General features: G+C 42.8%; 1 protein-coding gene across 2 annotated transcripts in view; it reads left to right on the top strand.

The window, feature by feature from the left end:
• Positions 1 to 13600, top strand: part of CPT1A (carnitine palmitoyltransferase 1A) — a 50666-nt gene extending 37066 nt beyond the window's left edge. For both annotated transcript variants that reach the window (XM_075567638.1, XM_075567637.1), the window contains exons 12-19: positions 1868 to 1973; positions 2597 to 2713; positions 3924 to 4088; positions 4564 to 4698; positions 6616 to 6771; positions 8246 to 8359; positions 8870 to 8962; positions 12508 to 13600. In XM_075567638.1, coding sequence (XP_075423753.1) covers positions 1868 to 1973; positions 2597 to 2713; positions 3924 to 4088; positions 4564 to 4698; positions 6616 to 6771; positions 8246 to 8359; positions 8870 to 8962; positions 12508 to 12606 — 985 coding nt within the window. In that variant the 3' untranslated portion in view covers positions 12607 to 13600. The remainder of the gene's footprint in view (positions 1 to 1867; positions 1974 to 2596; positions 2714 to 3923; positions 4089 to 4563; positions 4699 to 6615; positions 6772 to 8245; positions 8360 to 8869; positions 8963 to 12507) is intronic.
• The last annotated feature ends 3480 nt before the right edge of the window (positions 13601 to 17080 follow it).

Raw genomic sequence — 17080 nt, 5'->3', positions numbered from 1 at the left:
CAGATTAAATCAAATGCGGTTCAGCAGGTGGCCTGCACGATCGCATTTGGGTTTAATCTGTGGGGTCCCCCTGCTTCCCGAGGTATGTCCATCTGAAAGGCCCGGCTAGGGTTCACAATATGGCGGGCTTAAAGGTGGCTTGGGCCAGTAGGAAGCTTTGACGTCATCCCATGCGACTTCCTATTGGCTGCTTGATGCAGGACCTATAAATTGAAGAGATACTGGCAGCCGCTTCTCCAGTAAGTATCTAAGGGAACATGGAGTCCCTGGTGCTGATATCATTGTGGTTCTTCTCGGAGACCCTCTGCTTTAAACCTGTTAGGGAGGGGAGGGGATGGGATACCAGTGGGGCTTCAATGCTAAGGTCCGTAGGGCAGTGCATGCTCAATTCATTTCAATGACTTTTTTGATTTGAAAATTTGATGGAACATTAAAAAAAATTAACTGTTGGTCACAGGAACTATTTCGCTAGCGACAAAAAAACAGAATAGTTAATTTTGAACAATTTTGGCCGTATCGTTAGAATTTGTGGTGCCGAAAGTGCGATGCACAAACATTTTCTTGGGGAGGGGGTTTCAAAGTTTTTTTTGTAAACTTTCATGGAAACCGCATGGAATTAAATCTTGCCATTTTTGCAAATTTCTACCCCCTATGCGAATCGGCCCCTATAAATGATCCATCTAAAAGGAAAACGTTTTCTTCATAGGCAGTTGAACTGAATGGAACTCAATTGGGACAAATACAGCTCAACCCCCTTATAACGCTGTGTTTGGGGTTCAAAGAATCGCGTTTTATGTGGATCGCGTTAGAAATAATGTACCATTGTATGCATTGTACAATAACGTATTTAAGATACCAGTAATCGTGTTGTAAAGTATTCATAATTACGAACATTGGGAGCCACGCGTGCATCGCGTTATAAGCGGATTCGTGTTGTAACGGATCGCGTTATAACGGGGTTGAGCTGTACCTTGCATGCACTCTAAAGAAATGTTATTGATGAAAATTTGCTGTGGACTGTTATTGTTCCAAATGTACTTTAGGTGAGCAACAGTGCATGGGTTTTGTATGTCACTAAATGCTTTTTTCAATTGAATGTGAAGTTATATTGCGATGTAATCTTTTTAATGGAAGCTACTTTGGGGAGGAAGTTACAGTTTTAGGGGGTAATTCTAGATTGTCTGAAGCGGCCGTTTGGGTCGTTTCTGGCCAAAAAAAATCTGCATTCCTTTCATTATAAAACCAGTCTCATAAATGAAGCAAAAATGTGTGGTTTTGTGCACAGAATGATCACACCCAATGATTAGTCTTTGACTCCTCATTATGTAAAAATATCAGCATCAAAAAACGATGTTTGTTTATATATATATGTATTTAATAAAATATTAATGGTGCTTTGAATGTGACCTGGATGTGTTCTAATAAGTTTGATTTAAAAAAAAAAAAAAGCCACCATTTCATTGAATGGAGTTCCACCTGAAGAAGGGCCCTACAACTTACATTGAGGTATCTCGTGTAATGTATATGCCTTTATCTTACCTTCCTCATGAGACTTTAATATAGATTTTTAGAGGTAGGTTTGTGATGATCTCAATTAGGCTAGCAATTAGGCAAGCAGGCAAGCAGGACTAAGATGTAACGAGCCATAGTTAGTAAGCTGTGCTATCCCATAATGCACCTTCCAAAAGATGCCTATTCACGTCAATCGGCCAGGAGGTGTTTAACGATGACAGGTGCCTTATACCATAGCACTGCTTAGTAAATATGGCCCAACACATCTTCAAATATCCTTCTATTACTTATGAGGGTCGCAATACCGTCAACAATGCACACAACTTAAATGTGTATTTGTATATTTTGCTTCCAGGTGGTTTGACAAAACGATCAGCTTTATCGTGTTCAAGAATGGAAAGATGGGCATGAACTGTGAGCATTCCTGGGCAGATGCCCCAATCCTCGGACATCTCTGGGAGGTTGGTTTCAAATGCTGTATAAAGAAAAGATCAGTTGGTGCAATTAGAATGTTTAATGTTCTCATCAGGAAACATGACCCCGTGGCACCTACGCAAACATCCGTCTCGCCATCCAAAATATTCACGCACTCTTGCCCAAGAATAGGCACAAATGAAATAGACTATTAGAAGCCCTGACTGTCCATTTGTTTGCAAGTATAAAGAATTAAAATAACCTCTTGCGTAACCGCTCGATCACCAAACGGTAAAAAAATAGTTTGAAAAATAAAACCAAAAACACAATTTTCATATATTTTTTCAATACAGGAAAAAGTAAAAAAAAATGTAATGTTTTTTTTCTTTTTGACATTTTCTTTTTATTCTTTGGTGATAGAGCAGATGTTTTAAAAAAAAAAAAAATTTGTAACTCTTTATACTTTAAGGCACTCAAGGGTTTGAAGACCGCCACAATGTATTCCACAGAAGTGGATTCATTCAGTGTGCACACAGGTCAAAATTGAATATTTTGTTTAGATAACATTGGGGTTTTTTAAATGGGAAAACGCAAGCTACAAATATTTTATCTAGAAAATGACTGCGAGCTTGTGTTTGACTCTTCCTATTGTATTTTGTAATGTTTTCAGTACGTCATGGCGACTGATAACTTCGATCTGGGGTATACAGAGGATGGACATTGCAAGGGAGACATTCATGCAAATATCCTCCCTCCTGGCAGGTTGCAGTGGGATATCCCAGAAGAGGTAAGACAGGATTTCTGTTACAGGTAGGCGTGTGAAAAGCGTAATTCTTGAATAATAATAATAATTTGTTCCTATATAGCACTGCAGTGTGCGCCTCTCTGTAACCGAAACGATTCGTCCTTTACGGTCTAATATTTGGTGCTTGGGTCACAGGGCGATGTCGTGACTGGTTCAGAAGATGCTTGGTTCGATACGGGTTCATCCACGTTAAAGGCAGTCGCGTTACCATTACACTCCTGCTCCGCGTATCCCTGAAGATGTAATTACCCTGTAGTAAATGCCCATTGCCTGTTGCAGTGACCTTCAACATGTTTTAAACCAGTGAATTACAGACCTCACCTGCAGGACGATAGTCGTCACACCACACTGTTTCTGTTACGTGTGTAATGAGTTAAACACCTACACGATACTCCTCGTCTCCTTCAAGGCTCTTCACTCGCCCGCCCCCTCCTTATATCTCTGCTCACATCTCTCTCGCTATCCGCCTGTACGTTTCTCACTGCTGTTCTCTCTTATCCATTCTGCTGCTCTGACACCCACCAGCACTCCTGGCGCCCAGGACAGAAGTCCACCCCTGGGTCTCCCAGGTTAAGCTGCAGGCCTACGTACACTATTCACCTGGCTGGGCCCCTTTGCTGCCGGGCCATGCCCCTCTAATGGACATGCCTGAAATCTTTTTACCATCTACCTCTAACACTTTTACCTTCACTACCCACTAACCTCGCGCTTGCTCTCTCTCCTTTTTCTTCAAGATCTAATGAAAATCACCTTCACAGCGCAGCATGTCCGTAGCACTGTAACTTGACCTCATGACCACTTCATACCCACTTACATTCCCATAAAAATGTGCACTTCCATGTACTCACGTCTATCTCTTTATGGATCGGGCACTAACAAATGGAAACTTCAATTCAAGTTTGTGTGCCGCTGCCCAATCAGCACTAATGCACTTAAACTACAATCCCCTGTGTCCCTCTCATAACACCATTGATTAGAAGTGCAGGGACTTCCATCCTTCAACCTGTATTTATTATACACTTCTTTGTATTAAGTCTTGCATGTCATTGCTGTTAAGCACTCCGTGCATTTTTTGCGTTCTATAAATAAAAATAGATACAGTACAAAGTTCAAATCCAATAACGTCTTTTGGAAGAATTAAGTGCAAAACAATGACCCTTTCCTACGTAACCCCGATGTTTTCCTGTTTCAGTGCCAAAACGTTATTGAGAACTCCCTGACTGTTGCCAAAGCTCTTGCAGACGATGTCGATTTTCACTCATTCCCGTTTGATTCTTTTGGCAAAGGACTAATCAAGAAAAGCAGAACAAGCCCTGATGCGTTTGTGCAACTGGCTCTTCAACTCGCTCACTACAGAGTAAGTGCACGTTAGAAGGAACGGGCTTTCTATATGTACTCGTATTACTATTTTGATAATGAGAGCAGATTTTCTACTGTCTTTTTGGGTACATCAAGGATTTATAGTGTGTGTGTGTGTGTGTGTGTGTGTGTGTGTGTGTGTGTGTGTGTGTGTGTACACACACACACACACACACACACTATAGTGGCACCCCACCAAAAGGATCATAAGCTGCTTGGGTGCTAACCGCAACAGAACTAATATGTATATAATATGTATCCTTGAGTATGGGTGCTGTCTTTGCAATATCCTTCTGTTAATTGATTTAAGTGTGTTTTGGTAACTTCTGTGGTTTTTAAATTGTAAAAGCTTATACCACCCGATCTTAATCCCTTTGCTGTCCGCGGTGCCTGATTTGGTGCTAACGCCATACATACAGTGCTTTCGATACATTGACTGACGTTCATTGTAATGTTTCTCTTCTCATTTTAAGGACAAAGGAAAGTTCTGTTTGACATACGAGGCATCCATGACCAGGCTGTTCAGAGAAGGCAGGACTGAGACGGTCCGCTCTTGCACTATTGAGTCCTCCAATTTTGTCTTGGCCATGTCCGACCCCACACAAACCGTACGTTTATATTGGTGTATATTATACACGCACACAGTGGGTGCACCACTGCCCGGGCTCTTTTTTGAGCAAAAAATAAATAAATAAATATATATGGAACAAAAAAGAAAAACACAGGCGCAAGATAATGGTATACAGCGGATATAAAATTGAATAGACTAGAGACACACTAAATAACCATGAATTGGAGTCTCTGAAAAGAAACAAGAAAAAAAAAAAGAATATGGTGAAAGTACGTTTGTATTGTTAAAACCGCGCAACAGTAGAGCGCTACTTACAAAGTAGCAGATAAATCAGGCATGTAGGATACATATAATCCTCTCCTTCCAGCTGCTCGGCGGTCTGCCCTGGCTCCACGTGAGACGCCGAGTCTCCGTGCGCGGGTACAGGTCTGTCCACAGCTGCCTGCAGGTTTCCCCATGCTAGCCCCAGTCTCGCGAGATCGCGAGTCTGTCGTCACGATGGAAAAGTCCGGCAAACGGGGACGCAGGGAATATTATCACCACAGAGTAATCTTTGTGTATATTAGATACCGGCAATCCAGAGAGTAGGGAAAGCTATAGAGATATTCTTTAAGCCTCCACTTTCATTAAAACAAAACGCGTCCCCGTTTGACGGACTTTTCCATCGTGACGTCAGATTCGCGATCTCGTGAGACTGGGGCTAGCAGGGAGAAACCTGCAGGCAGCGGTGGACAGACCTGTACCCACGCACGGAGACTCAGCGTCTCACGTGGAGCCAGGGCAGACCGCCGAGCAGCTGGAAGGAGAGGATTATATGTATCCTACATGCCTGATTTATCTGCTACTTTGTAAGTAGCGCTCTACTGTTGCGCAGTTTAACAATACAAACGTACTTTCAACATATTCTGTTTTTTTTTCTTGTTTCTTTTCAGACTCCAATTCATGGTTATTTACAGTGTCCCGAGTCTATTCAATTTTATATCAGCTGTATACCATTATCTTGCGCCTGTGTTTTTCTTTTTTGTTCCATATATAGTACTATTGTGTATAGTTCCTACACTGTGGCAGCATTTAATGGTACATTTTCTTGTTTCATTGTGTTAGATTGCGCACTTAGGGCCTCATGCAGAGAACAGCGCTAATAGCAATCTCGCCATTTTCCGGCGAAAATCGCGCTAAAAACAGCCGAAAATGGCGAGATTTGAAAAAAGCTCCATTTTTTTTTTTTTTCCTTGAAATTCGCCGCGCGGCTGGAGAGTTTCTAATCTCTCCAGTTTTTTTTTCTGCCGTATGCAGAGAGCCGCGATCGCCATCTAGTGGCTGTTCGCGCCAAAAAAATGGCGCGATTTTCAACATTTTTCCTCTCCACCAAGCAGCTGGTGCTCCGCAAAGGTGGAGGGGAAAAAAAAAAAACGCGATTTTTTCCCCACTAGTTTCAACAGCGCTCATAGCGCTGGTTGAAACTCTCCATATGCAGAAAGGCTTGTAAATGCAGTTTTCTGCCCTTTCTGCATATGGAGAAAAAAACTCTCCAAAAAAGCTAAAATTTTTCCCCCTCTCCAATTCTAAAATTCGCTGCTCTCTGCATGAGGCCCTTAGATAGATATCTATCTATATATCAACAAAAATGTATTTGTAGAAGAAAATAGAGGATAGGTATTCAATAAATGGTTAGGTTGTTATATTTTTAGTAATGTCTCATCTAATACTTAACACTTAATACTTAAATATTTATACTAGTTATTATTAATTGATTTTTATTCTCTTATTCCCTGTAATATTTTTTATTTTATTTTTAAATCTTTGAAATGTAAAAAAAAATCCTCTTGTTATTAAAGGGCTTTTATGTTGGTATTAAACTATGTATCATTTATAGTACTGGGGCTTAACCTTCAATAATAGCTTTTCTAAGGGACTCCCTGATTGAAGTCGTTTAAATGTATTTATTTTTTAGAATGATGATAAAAGACTGGCATTATTCCGACTGGCATCAGAAAAACATCAGCAAATGTACCGCCTCGCCATGACCGGGTCTGGTATCGACCGCCACCTGTTCTGCCTTTATGTGGTGTCCAAATATCTGGGCGTCGACTCGCCCTTCCTGAAGGAAGTAAGAGACCGATATTCTCTGGGTTCTTCGAGTGAGGGAGCAGCTGGTCTTGGAAGGGGTTTGTGTAGAAGATATGGGGCCGTATTTACCCAGCCGTCTTCTACTTTAGCAGACCTCTTACAGCTCATTGACTTGAATTGGCTGTAGGGCATCTTCTAGGACCAGAAGGTGTCATATGGGTAGAACACGGCTTAGACGTACAGTCTTGGCAAGCTCAAAACCTAAACCCACAATATTCTATATGTATCCATTTAGTTGTTAATTGGAGTGCCACTGGGAAAATTACTAAGTACTACAATAATAAACAAAGACGCCCCCATGCATATCCACTGTCAAATTATTTCATACATTATGTTTTTTCTATACTTTTTTTCTTTTCTTTTGAGTATGGGTCATATTGTTCAAGCGTTTGGCCTAAACATTTGAACACTGCTTAGTAAATGTTGGCAACGATGGAGGAAAGGTTTAAGGAATGTGGGGGCACCTACATGTCTACTGCTACTTAACTCAAAATGCCCCAAGTGTTTACGTTTAATTACAAATGACATTGACTTTAGAAAAACCAAAAGTGACAGTAGATCAGGTCAATTTGGTCCACCTCATCTACCCATTTTCCTAAAGCTTTTCACATGAATTATAGTTTGGAGGGTTTTTTGGGGGCGGGAGGAAATCGTTGGCCACCTGTCTGCTACTTCTCGGTAACTGACCAATATCAGATGTTACGAAGGTGCCTGCTATGCCCATATCTCCTTCTCTGTAGAGATTTTATCAAAGTTTCCAAATATCTCTAACTGTTTTACATATATAGAATAGCTGCGTGTTAATTTTTTTTCACAATTACCTTTCACCGTCTCTGCCAGGGAACTGTTGCAGGTATTCACTTCCCCTTTAGTAAGCAGGTAGTTCCTCCCATTCCTTTTCAGACGCCCATCCTAGAGCGCCAGAGAGTGACCCCTCACCCTAGTGTTTCCCTTTCCGATTCATACCCTTAAAGGGGTCAGGCCCTCTAAGACCATAGGGTACTAATTACAGGGTCAGGCCTTCCTAGGACCAAAGTGTAATAATGGCAGTGACGTTTATGGGGTGGCTTTTTTGGCCAAATAGGATACCTAACGTGGGTTATCATGTTATGTCACTTAATGAAGCTCTTTGGATCTTGCCTCCTGTTTTCAACAATAATGTACACAGCCAGAGCCACCATCCCCTTCTCTGTATTGGCTCTCTGATAAGGACAGGGAGAGACATGTAGAGAACGTTTGATTAATAAACACTCCCCCCATTCAGAGACCCCCTACAAAAAGCAATTTGTACTTGGAGAATAGAGAATTGAAGCTAAATAGGTTGTTCAGTTTGTTTTTGTGGTTGGCTACACGGGGTTGAACCTTTGAACTTGAGGTAGGTTTAGGATCTCCTTCCTGCGGTTCCCCCCTGCCAGGCAGCAGAGCATTACTTTCATATATACTGTCTGTTTTAGGTTCTGGCTGAGCCTTGGAGGCTGTCAACGAGTCAGACACCTCAGCAGCAGGTGGAACTTTTCCAGCTAGAGAAGTACCCAGAGAATGTTTCAAGTGGAGGAGGCTTTGGACCTGTAAGTAACAGCAAAGAATCTAAAAGCGAAACGCGTAAGCATCTTTATTATAGGGAATCATTCATCAATATTAGCATGGTTACAGCCAAATGTGTATTTAATATGACATCTACATGTATGACTCCTTGTTTTGTGTTTACATACAATTAGTGATCTAATTTTGATCAAATCTGCAGTGAGCAAGAATACACACATTGTTGGTAGAATTATGTTGCAGGTTAATGGGACATGAAATGTGTCTTTTCAACTGTAAAGGCAACATCTCAGCACAGCATATAATTGATCATGTTCTATAGCTCTGCTGTATAATGCATATTCCACACTTGACTAGTTTACTATGGAAAAAAGGGGTGTTTCATTCTATTTTTTATGTTAATAAATACATTTAAAAAAAAGTACTTCTCATTGAACGGAATTCAAAGGTGCTGGTCACATCTAGGATCACAGAACACGTAAATGACAAACATGTTGTTCAGAAACCTTTTGCTGATAGAAGTGCTGTGTTCACAGGTTGCTGATGACGGATACGGAGTGTCCTATATCATTGTAGGCGAAAATCTGATCAACTTCCACATATCAAGCAAATTCTCCAGTCCTGAGACCGTAAGTAGAAAATGCAAAAAAAGACACTTAAATAATAATCAATTTTATTATCAAGTAACCAATATTTGGTGCCAGATTTTTTTTATTTTGTTTTAGTTATTGACGTGGTTTGTGCTTCATGCTTCACTCCCTCACCTGCCGCCTCCGCTGGCGTGCCCTTCTGCCGCCTCCGCTGGCGTGCCCTTCTGCCGCCTCCGCTGGCGTGCCCTTCTGCCGCCTCCGCTGGCGTGCCCTTCTGCCGCCTCAGCTGGCGTGCCCTTCTGCCGCCTCCGCTGGCGTGCCCTTCTGCCGCCTCCGCTGGCGTGCCCTTCTGCCGCCTCCGCTGGCGTGCCCTTCTGCCGCCTCCGCTGGCGTGCCCTTCTGCCGCCTCCGCTGGCGTGCCCTTCTGCCGCCTCCGCTGGCGTGCCCTTCTGCCTCCTCCGCTGGCGTGCCCTTCTGGCTCCTCCGCTGGCGTGCCCTTCTGCCGCCTCCGCTGGCGTGCCCTTCTGCCTCCTCCGCTGGCGTGCCCTTCTGCCGCCTCCGCTGGCGTGCCCTTCTGCCGCCTCCACTGGCGTGCCCTTCTGCCGCCTCCGCTGGCGTGCCCTTCTGCCTCCTCCGCTGGCGTGCCCTTCTGCCGCCTCCGCTGGCGTGCCCTTCTGCTGCCTCCGCTCGCGTGCCCTTCTGCCGCCTCCGCTGGCGTGCCCTTCTGCCGCCTCTTTCTTCAACTGTAGCTGTGGTTAAACATGTGCAACTTGGTAAAAGTGACATCGGCTGCGCTTATGGTGCTTTCGCCGGCGATGGTGACGTCACGCTGCGGTCGCTGGAAAAATGACATTGACTTGACTTCCAGCGATCGCGACCAAGCCGTCGCGTCGCTTCTACTATATGCGCACGCGACGGCGGCAATACATTTGTTTTGCCGCGATGTCGCCGGCACTATAAGCGCAGCCTTAACCGTCACAATACCAACCGTCATTCTTCATTGTTACAATAGCATTTATATTGCGATTAGATCAATAGACCTTCCCTTCCTAGAATGGCCTACACCTGCAGTGACCTTTCTGGGAGATAGGCCAGTACCACAAATGTATCCAGCCACTAGATTTTCAACACCTTCCCTGACATACATGTTCTGCGAAAAGGGCAGGTTTATTATATCAAAGGGTGTGCATTACTGGTCTTTGTAGTGGTCACTGGCTGCCCCCATTAACGCCAGACGTTGTGTTTAACGTTGGCGCATTTAACAGCAGAGCTATTGAAAACAGTGGTCAAGTAGATCACGCGTGCATTATTGAAAGGGTTATTTTACGTGTTAACAGGGGAAATATGAGGGGGGGCGGGGGGTGGGAGCCAGGAAGTGTGACAGAGGGGGGCTCGCAGAGCTGCTGCCACGGGGGGAGGAAACTCTTGTCCTTGTCTCCGTCCCTGGGAAAGCTGTCGGCAGCCCGGTCTGTAAGTTAAATTGAGGGGTGTTTTTGCAGAGAAGAACCTATATCTTATCTACAATAAACCTGCATTAAATAAAGAAATACGACATAAAAAACATTTCTCCTTCGCCAGTCCGTATTCCAGCCCCATTTCTAATAATGCCATTATCGCTACATGGAGTTTTTCTCTTGAGCCGTAAATAAAAAGGGTTCCCCCTCAGAATTAGCATTCGTTTTTCAATAACAAAAGGTTTAGAAAGCTATTCATCTTCTTACCCCCTTTAGACCTCTGTGGCAGCAAAGGGGTTACAAAGTAGCCTTTTTATAGAAACAATATTATAGAACTGCTGCGTTTCCATAGTTACAATAAATCGCCGCGCGTTCCACAGTTCTGGGAGGGTTTTAGCATGTAATATAACCGGGGGGTGCATTGCTCACTCGTACGTGTGCAGAGGATGTGTAAGGCTTCGTCCCCGGTCGCGTCGTGTGGGCGCCGCACACAAAGTAAAGCCCTTTATGTGGCGTGTGTGTGTGTGTGTGTGTGTGTGTGTGTGTGTGTGTGTGTGTGTGTGTGTGTACAAAGCGCGATGCACGACCGCCTTTGCCAAAAGACAAGATGTTGGGCGCGACGGCCGAGCGTTGGCGGTTCAGCCAATGAGAGCAAACTGGCCGTGTGACGTCATGGCCATGCCTCCCCCATCGCTACTAAAGACGCGCGTCCCATCACTACCCCTAGACCGCAGATTGCGGCTTAAACTGATGCACGCGCTGCCAGGCGGTCCGACGCGCAATCAGTGACTGAGGCGGTAACCCAAGGGGGAGGGGGTTTGGTGTGACTGGTCCTGCACCTCCCCTTACATCTATTACATTTTATTTTTTAACTAAATGAACATTGGAATTCAAATTAAATCTATTCAATTTGTTTGTAAAATAAGCAAACTGCTATTAAATTCAGTACAACTTAAAGAGCAAGTTCTCTCGCTCCGTGACCATTCCCTGTGCTGTGCATTGGGGACAATCCTGCTGTCCGTATACAATCTGCCCCAGTGCACAGGCCTCTCTGTCCCTCTCTTGTACATCCCTAATAGTTAGTTGGAGATGTTTCGCCTTTTCCGTCCACATCATCCATCTTTTATGTACTGTAATTAGTCTCCTCTCTGCTGTTCTCTTGCTCTGTCTGCATTTTGCCATCAACCAACCATCATCCCCATTGAAAATCCAACTAAACTTTCTGCTGCCAACTGCCAATGAACACCCACGCTGGGGACTCTTAACCCTCTCCCCCCCCCCCACGCTGGCGACTCTTAACCCCCCCCCCCCCCGCCCACGCTAGCGTCTCTTAACCCCCTCTCCCCCCGCCCACGCTGGTGACTCATAACCCCCTCTCCCCCCCGCCCACACTGGCGACTCATAACCCCCTCTCCCCCCACCCACGCTGGCGACTCATAACCCCCTCTGCCCCCCCGCCCACGCTGGTGACTCATAACCCCCTTTTCTCCCCCACCCCCACGCTGGCGACTCTTCAACCGCTATCCTCCCCCGCCTCCTCACGCTGGCGATTCTTAACCCCGCCCCCCCCTCCCACGCTGGCGATTCATGACCCCCTCTTCTGTTCCCTTCCCCCTCCCCCCCACCTTGGCGACTCTTAACCCCCCCTCCCCACGGTAGAGTGTTTTGGTTCTAAAATACATTCATGTTTTGATTCTGTTTTTTTTTTTTTTTTCAACTCAATTTAGTTTTGTCTGGGATCTTTCCCAAATTATGGAGGAAAAACTTCAAAATACAGTACGAGTATAAAAAAAAAAAGCCAAAGTAGTATAAAGCGTGAAATAAATGCCTAAAATAAGTATACAGTCCTAAAAACAATTGTATTGTGACAAACTTTGTACAAAAGGCTCTTGTGATGTACCTGGGATATCATAGGCACTCAATGGCAAGTGTTCTCGGGCTAACTGCTACAACTGAGTGCTCTTATGCATGCCAGCCCCCCCCCCCTGCCTCCAGCACGGCAAAGGTTAAGGAAAAGATATATGGCGAGAAACACGCCAAGTTTTGAACTCCATCACAGAGATGGGCACTTGGCCTTGTGTTCTGGTTTTGGCTTTCTGTGAATTTAAAATGGTCCATTTCTTTTCCCAGGATTCGCATCGCTTTGGGAAACACATCAGACAAGCAATGCTCGATATCCTGTCTCTGTTTCACCTTGGCACAAACAATTCCACAAAGGGAAAGAAGTAGAGTGTGGCGATGAGACAGGAAGATCCTTCCGACCCAGTTCCTGTTATAATAAATATTGGGCTATCCTACAGACACGAATGACGTTGTAGTTGCTAATCACAATGACTGCAAAGAAGTATAAATGCCACCTTGGTATCAATAGTCCTCAACTGGTTTCAAAATAATTTTTTTATACCGTCCGTTCTGTTTGAAGGTCAGTGGTACTTATGTACACATTCATCTGCTGCTGGAATGTCATCTCAACTGCTACAGCGATATAAGGGCTTCCTACTTGTTGGAGAATGATGGAGACATGTTTAATCTTGGCCATGCTACATTGGACACTGATTTCCGTATGGGTTTTTTTTTTTTTCATGGGCCAAACAGGTGTACTCTTTCATCGTATGGCTTACTGTTATCCATGGGTCCAGATCTTCAACTACATCCAAATGCATATCCACATGAAAATATCGTAGAACTGTCGTGAATGTTTGTATTGTCACCTAGAAGAACATAATGTCGGCGCTAAGATTTTTATCAAGAGGGCAAATTCTAATCTGTATGACTCGATCATTCATATACTTGTATTTTGTATCTGTCGCGCATTGCGTGCTATTAGAACACCTGACATAATAGGACCGTTTATACACACAATGTTGACATGCGTCTCCAAGTACTTGAATTATGCTGAGCGGTTTAAGGTATGTACTGTTTACCTGTAAACCTGATGCATGCTGTTTGGCTATATGTTGGAGAGCTAATGCATTCATTTACCTGCTTGTATCCAATGGCTGCGCCTCCCGGCAATAGAAAGGGTTAATTGTGAGCCAGTGCCTTATTATGAAGGTCCACAACATAGGAAGTACATGGTGTTGAGGTTTAATGTGTTTCATAACATGGTACATGTGCTATATAAAAGGATATAAGACAGACACAATGAAGAGCGCACACCTATTGCAGATATACAATCAATAATACAAACACATTTTATTAAAATAGGACAACAAAGTCCGCTAGCAATATAAAAAGGCAATATACTTGCAAAGATAAAGTCAACCAAATGAGGCTGAAAACGCCGCAGAGTAATGTGAATTCAAGCCTTGAGGGATAATATATCGGAGGAAATTGTATATGTCCACTGACAAACCTGTAGATAAATGTGAAGTGATCTACAGAGTCCCATGATAGAGTTGCGATGAATAGAAGATATAGGCTGACCCGGCAGTAGGGGACATGGGTATGATCTTATAGATGTTAGAAGTCCTCTGCTCCTGTGGTGGAATCCCAAGTTGCTGATTCGGGATCAACGCTTGCCGCACGCCCGTCAGCGGGGATTACAGGAGATGTGAAGGGGCAGTTGGGATCCCGAATCAGCAACTTGGGATCCCACCACAGGAGTAGGGGGACTTATAAGATCATACCCAACCCCCCTACTGCCGGAGTCAGCCTACATCCTCTATTCACCGCAACTCTATCACGGGACTCTGTAGATCACTTCACATTTATCTACAGGTTTGTCAGTGGACATATACAATTTCCTCCGATATATTGGCCCTCAAGGCTTGATTTTACATTACTCTGCGGAGTTTACAGCCTCATTTGGTTGACTTTTTATCTTTGCAAGTATATTGCCTTTTTATATTGCTAGCGGACTTGGTTGTCCCTATTTTAATAAATGTGTTTGTATTCTTTCATATCTACAATAGGGGTGTGCACTCTTCATTGTTTTTGTTCACATGTGCACTTGGGGTTAGGTTATCCCCTTTATAGCAGCCCATCTTCCCATCTGTATTCACTCCTCCAATGAATTTCACCGAGTGTTGTGTTACACTATTGCACACTTCCCTCAGTCCGTCATTGGATTTAGTATATACATTTTGTGCATGCTGTACATTCTATTGGTATATAATCATATATCAAGTGCACTGGTTGTTTTTCTTTTTTGTATGCATCTATCCCAGTGATTAACGTTTTCACAGTATGAATTACCCATTGGCCAGCTTTATGTGCCTCTTCACACCGCAAGAGGACAGGACAAAGCAAAGGACGTGAAATGGACAGTAATAGTTCACAGCTGTGCTGGGTCCTCATTTTATTATATAGTTGTAATGATGGTTATTTCACAAGACGTGCACCATTTTATTGTTTGCCTGAATGTATAGTAGAATAATGTAAAAACATATTTAATAGACATAGTGGTGGGGATAAGCCTTAATTTTGGAGACTGACAAACTTTAGACACAGTTTTTAGCACTTGTCACGTACTGTAGGTTCAACTTGGTTGGACACAGCTATACTTTGAGTTGTAGTTCAAATTTTTAAAACATTTTTTGGCTTTCTAGAAGTTTCCGGGATTTCTAGCACGGAAGTATGTAATGACGCCTTTCACTTGGTTTGTATTTTGACATGCTTGTGTAACTGCTAGTACCAAGAGGTCCTGCACCACCAGAGTCTCGCCACTCCTGGGTCATGTGATCAGTCCAGCTGCGATCACATGACACGGCCTGGTTCACATACCGGAAATGGAGCAGTGGGCCTGATTTACCCCGTAGAAAACAAGTGCCCACGCCATACCTGGCAGAAGGGCACTGTAAAGGTGCATTTTCCCAATACAAAAATCCATATCTTCAAATTGAGCTCAATGTGATTCCTTTTTAAAGCAGATAACAACCCTATTTTTTTAATTTTTTTTCCTAGTTGGGTTTTTTGTTTTTGCTTTTTATTTATAAAGGCCCAAAGCCTTCAGTAGAGTATTCACATGGCAACTCCTACTGTTTATCATCACTTCTCTCCATCCCACCAGGCAGCACAAACCCATTTTTTTTGTTAATGAAGACTGCAAATGGTCTAATCACGAAAGAAGTCTTATAATCTTTCCCGATAGGATTTGAAGTCCAGTTATGTTACTAATTGAAGGAGTCGTGGCAGCCATTTTTAGTTTTGGGTCTTGTGTGTACATCGTACAATACATTGTTTAAAAGATCAAACAAACAAAAAAGTAAACGTAGGGCTAACTGCACCTTTAAAAAAATGTATTCAATGAAATTACAGATTGATTTGAAGTAATGACATTAGTGAAGTCCCATTGCTACATAAAAGTGGTTCAACACTATTCAGTATTGACATTCATTCTTATCAGATGTGTTGAACTTGCCCGGACTGAATGTAGTGTCCAATACAAATTTGCATTAAACCTCTAAATATAGTTGCTGTCCTGCTGAAGCTGTATAAAACCTGCACTATTTATGTAAACTGTTGACCAATCAGTGTTATATAAGCATTTACAGTTGAATTATGATCTTTCTTGGTGTGATCTGATTGAGTCTCGGGTTTTAGGTGTTCAAGATGTATTTGAAGTGGAAACCGATGGCATTTGCAACATTGTTCTCCTAGATGGTGTGTGAATGTGTTTGGCATGGGTTCATTTTTGTTTTCTTTAGGGGAAGCAGTGTATTTAATTTTTGTTTTGAATTAATCAAATATCTAATCTTATGTACGTTCCGTTCCATTGTTAACCTTGAAGTACCCACTGCATGTAAATACAATGTGCTCTTTTGAATGTAAATCTTAGCAAAAGTTGAGTGGAAGTAGGATGTCATTAATAAAGACCGTAATTTAACTTTTTCCTATTTTTGTTTAAGATATTTCTTCTTTTGACACTTGGGGTTTTATAATAAACTCATTGGAAACATTGCATGCAAAGCAATTTGGCAATGCACATTCCTACAACAAAACGGAGGTTGACTTACCAATTGTGACTCTTTCAAGGGGTGAAACGGGTATTGCCATTAATAATGGCTCTCCCATCCCACCTGAAATTAGTGATTGTCCGAATTATACCGTTCAATTTAATTAGAGAACAGAACAAGCACCATCCTAAACGATACGAGAATCATCAAATTAATAAAACAACAAATAATGATGGGGTTTTACAGAATATCCCACAGATTACAACAAAAGCTGATCATATGGTTTATCAACCATCTAAAACTCAGAAATCTAGATCTGATAAAATTCAGACATTAGACACAGCACCATAAACATCTAATTATCATCATCATAGAACAATAAGATCTAGAAGTAGATACAGATCACTTTCCAGAGAAGACAGGATTAGTAGATGTAGATCTTTCTCGAGAGAAGGTAGAAAACCAACATCCAGACATACACAATCTAGACATGATCCGAAACCTACTAGTTGATATAGGTCGCTTTCTAGAGACAAATATGAATCTTCCACATCCATGTATCACAAACATGAAGTGAGGCTAGAAAGATCTAGAAGTAGAGACAAGAGCCGAGAGCATGAGCATACAAATAGGTATCAAGTATTAGTGCATGCATCTGAAAATTCTACATCACAGCCAAATAGGTAACCTAAACCTTCCATTCTCTTTTTTTAGACTTGAGACAGGAGAGAGAGAGAGACCCCCATCTACAAATTCGAGAACAGAAGGTTTTTCAAAGACAGATTTGAGCGTAAGTTCAAGGAAGC

Source organism: Ascaphus truei, chromosome 12 (assembly GCF_040206685.1).
Source record: "Ascaphus truei isolate aAscTru1 chromosome 12, aAscTru1.hap1, whole genome shotgun sequence".
Classification (NCBI taxonomy): Eukaryota; Metazoa; Chordata; class Amphibia; order Anura; family Ascaphidae; genus Ascaphus; species Ascaphus truei.
Note: the sequence above shows the minus strand (reverse complement) of the source record. Positions and strands in the feature narration are given on the sequence as shown.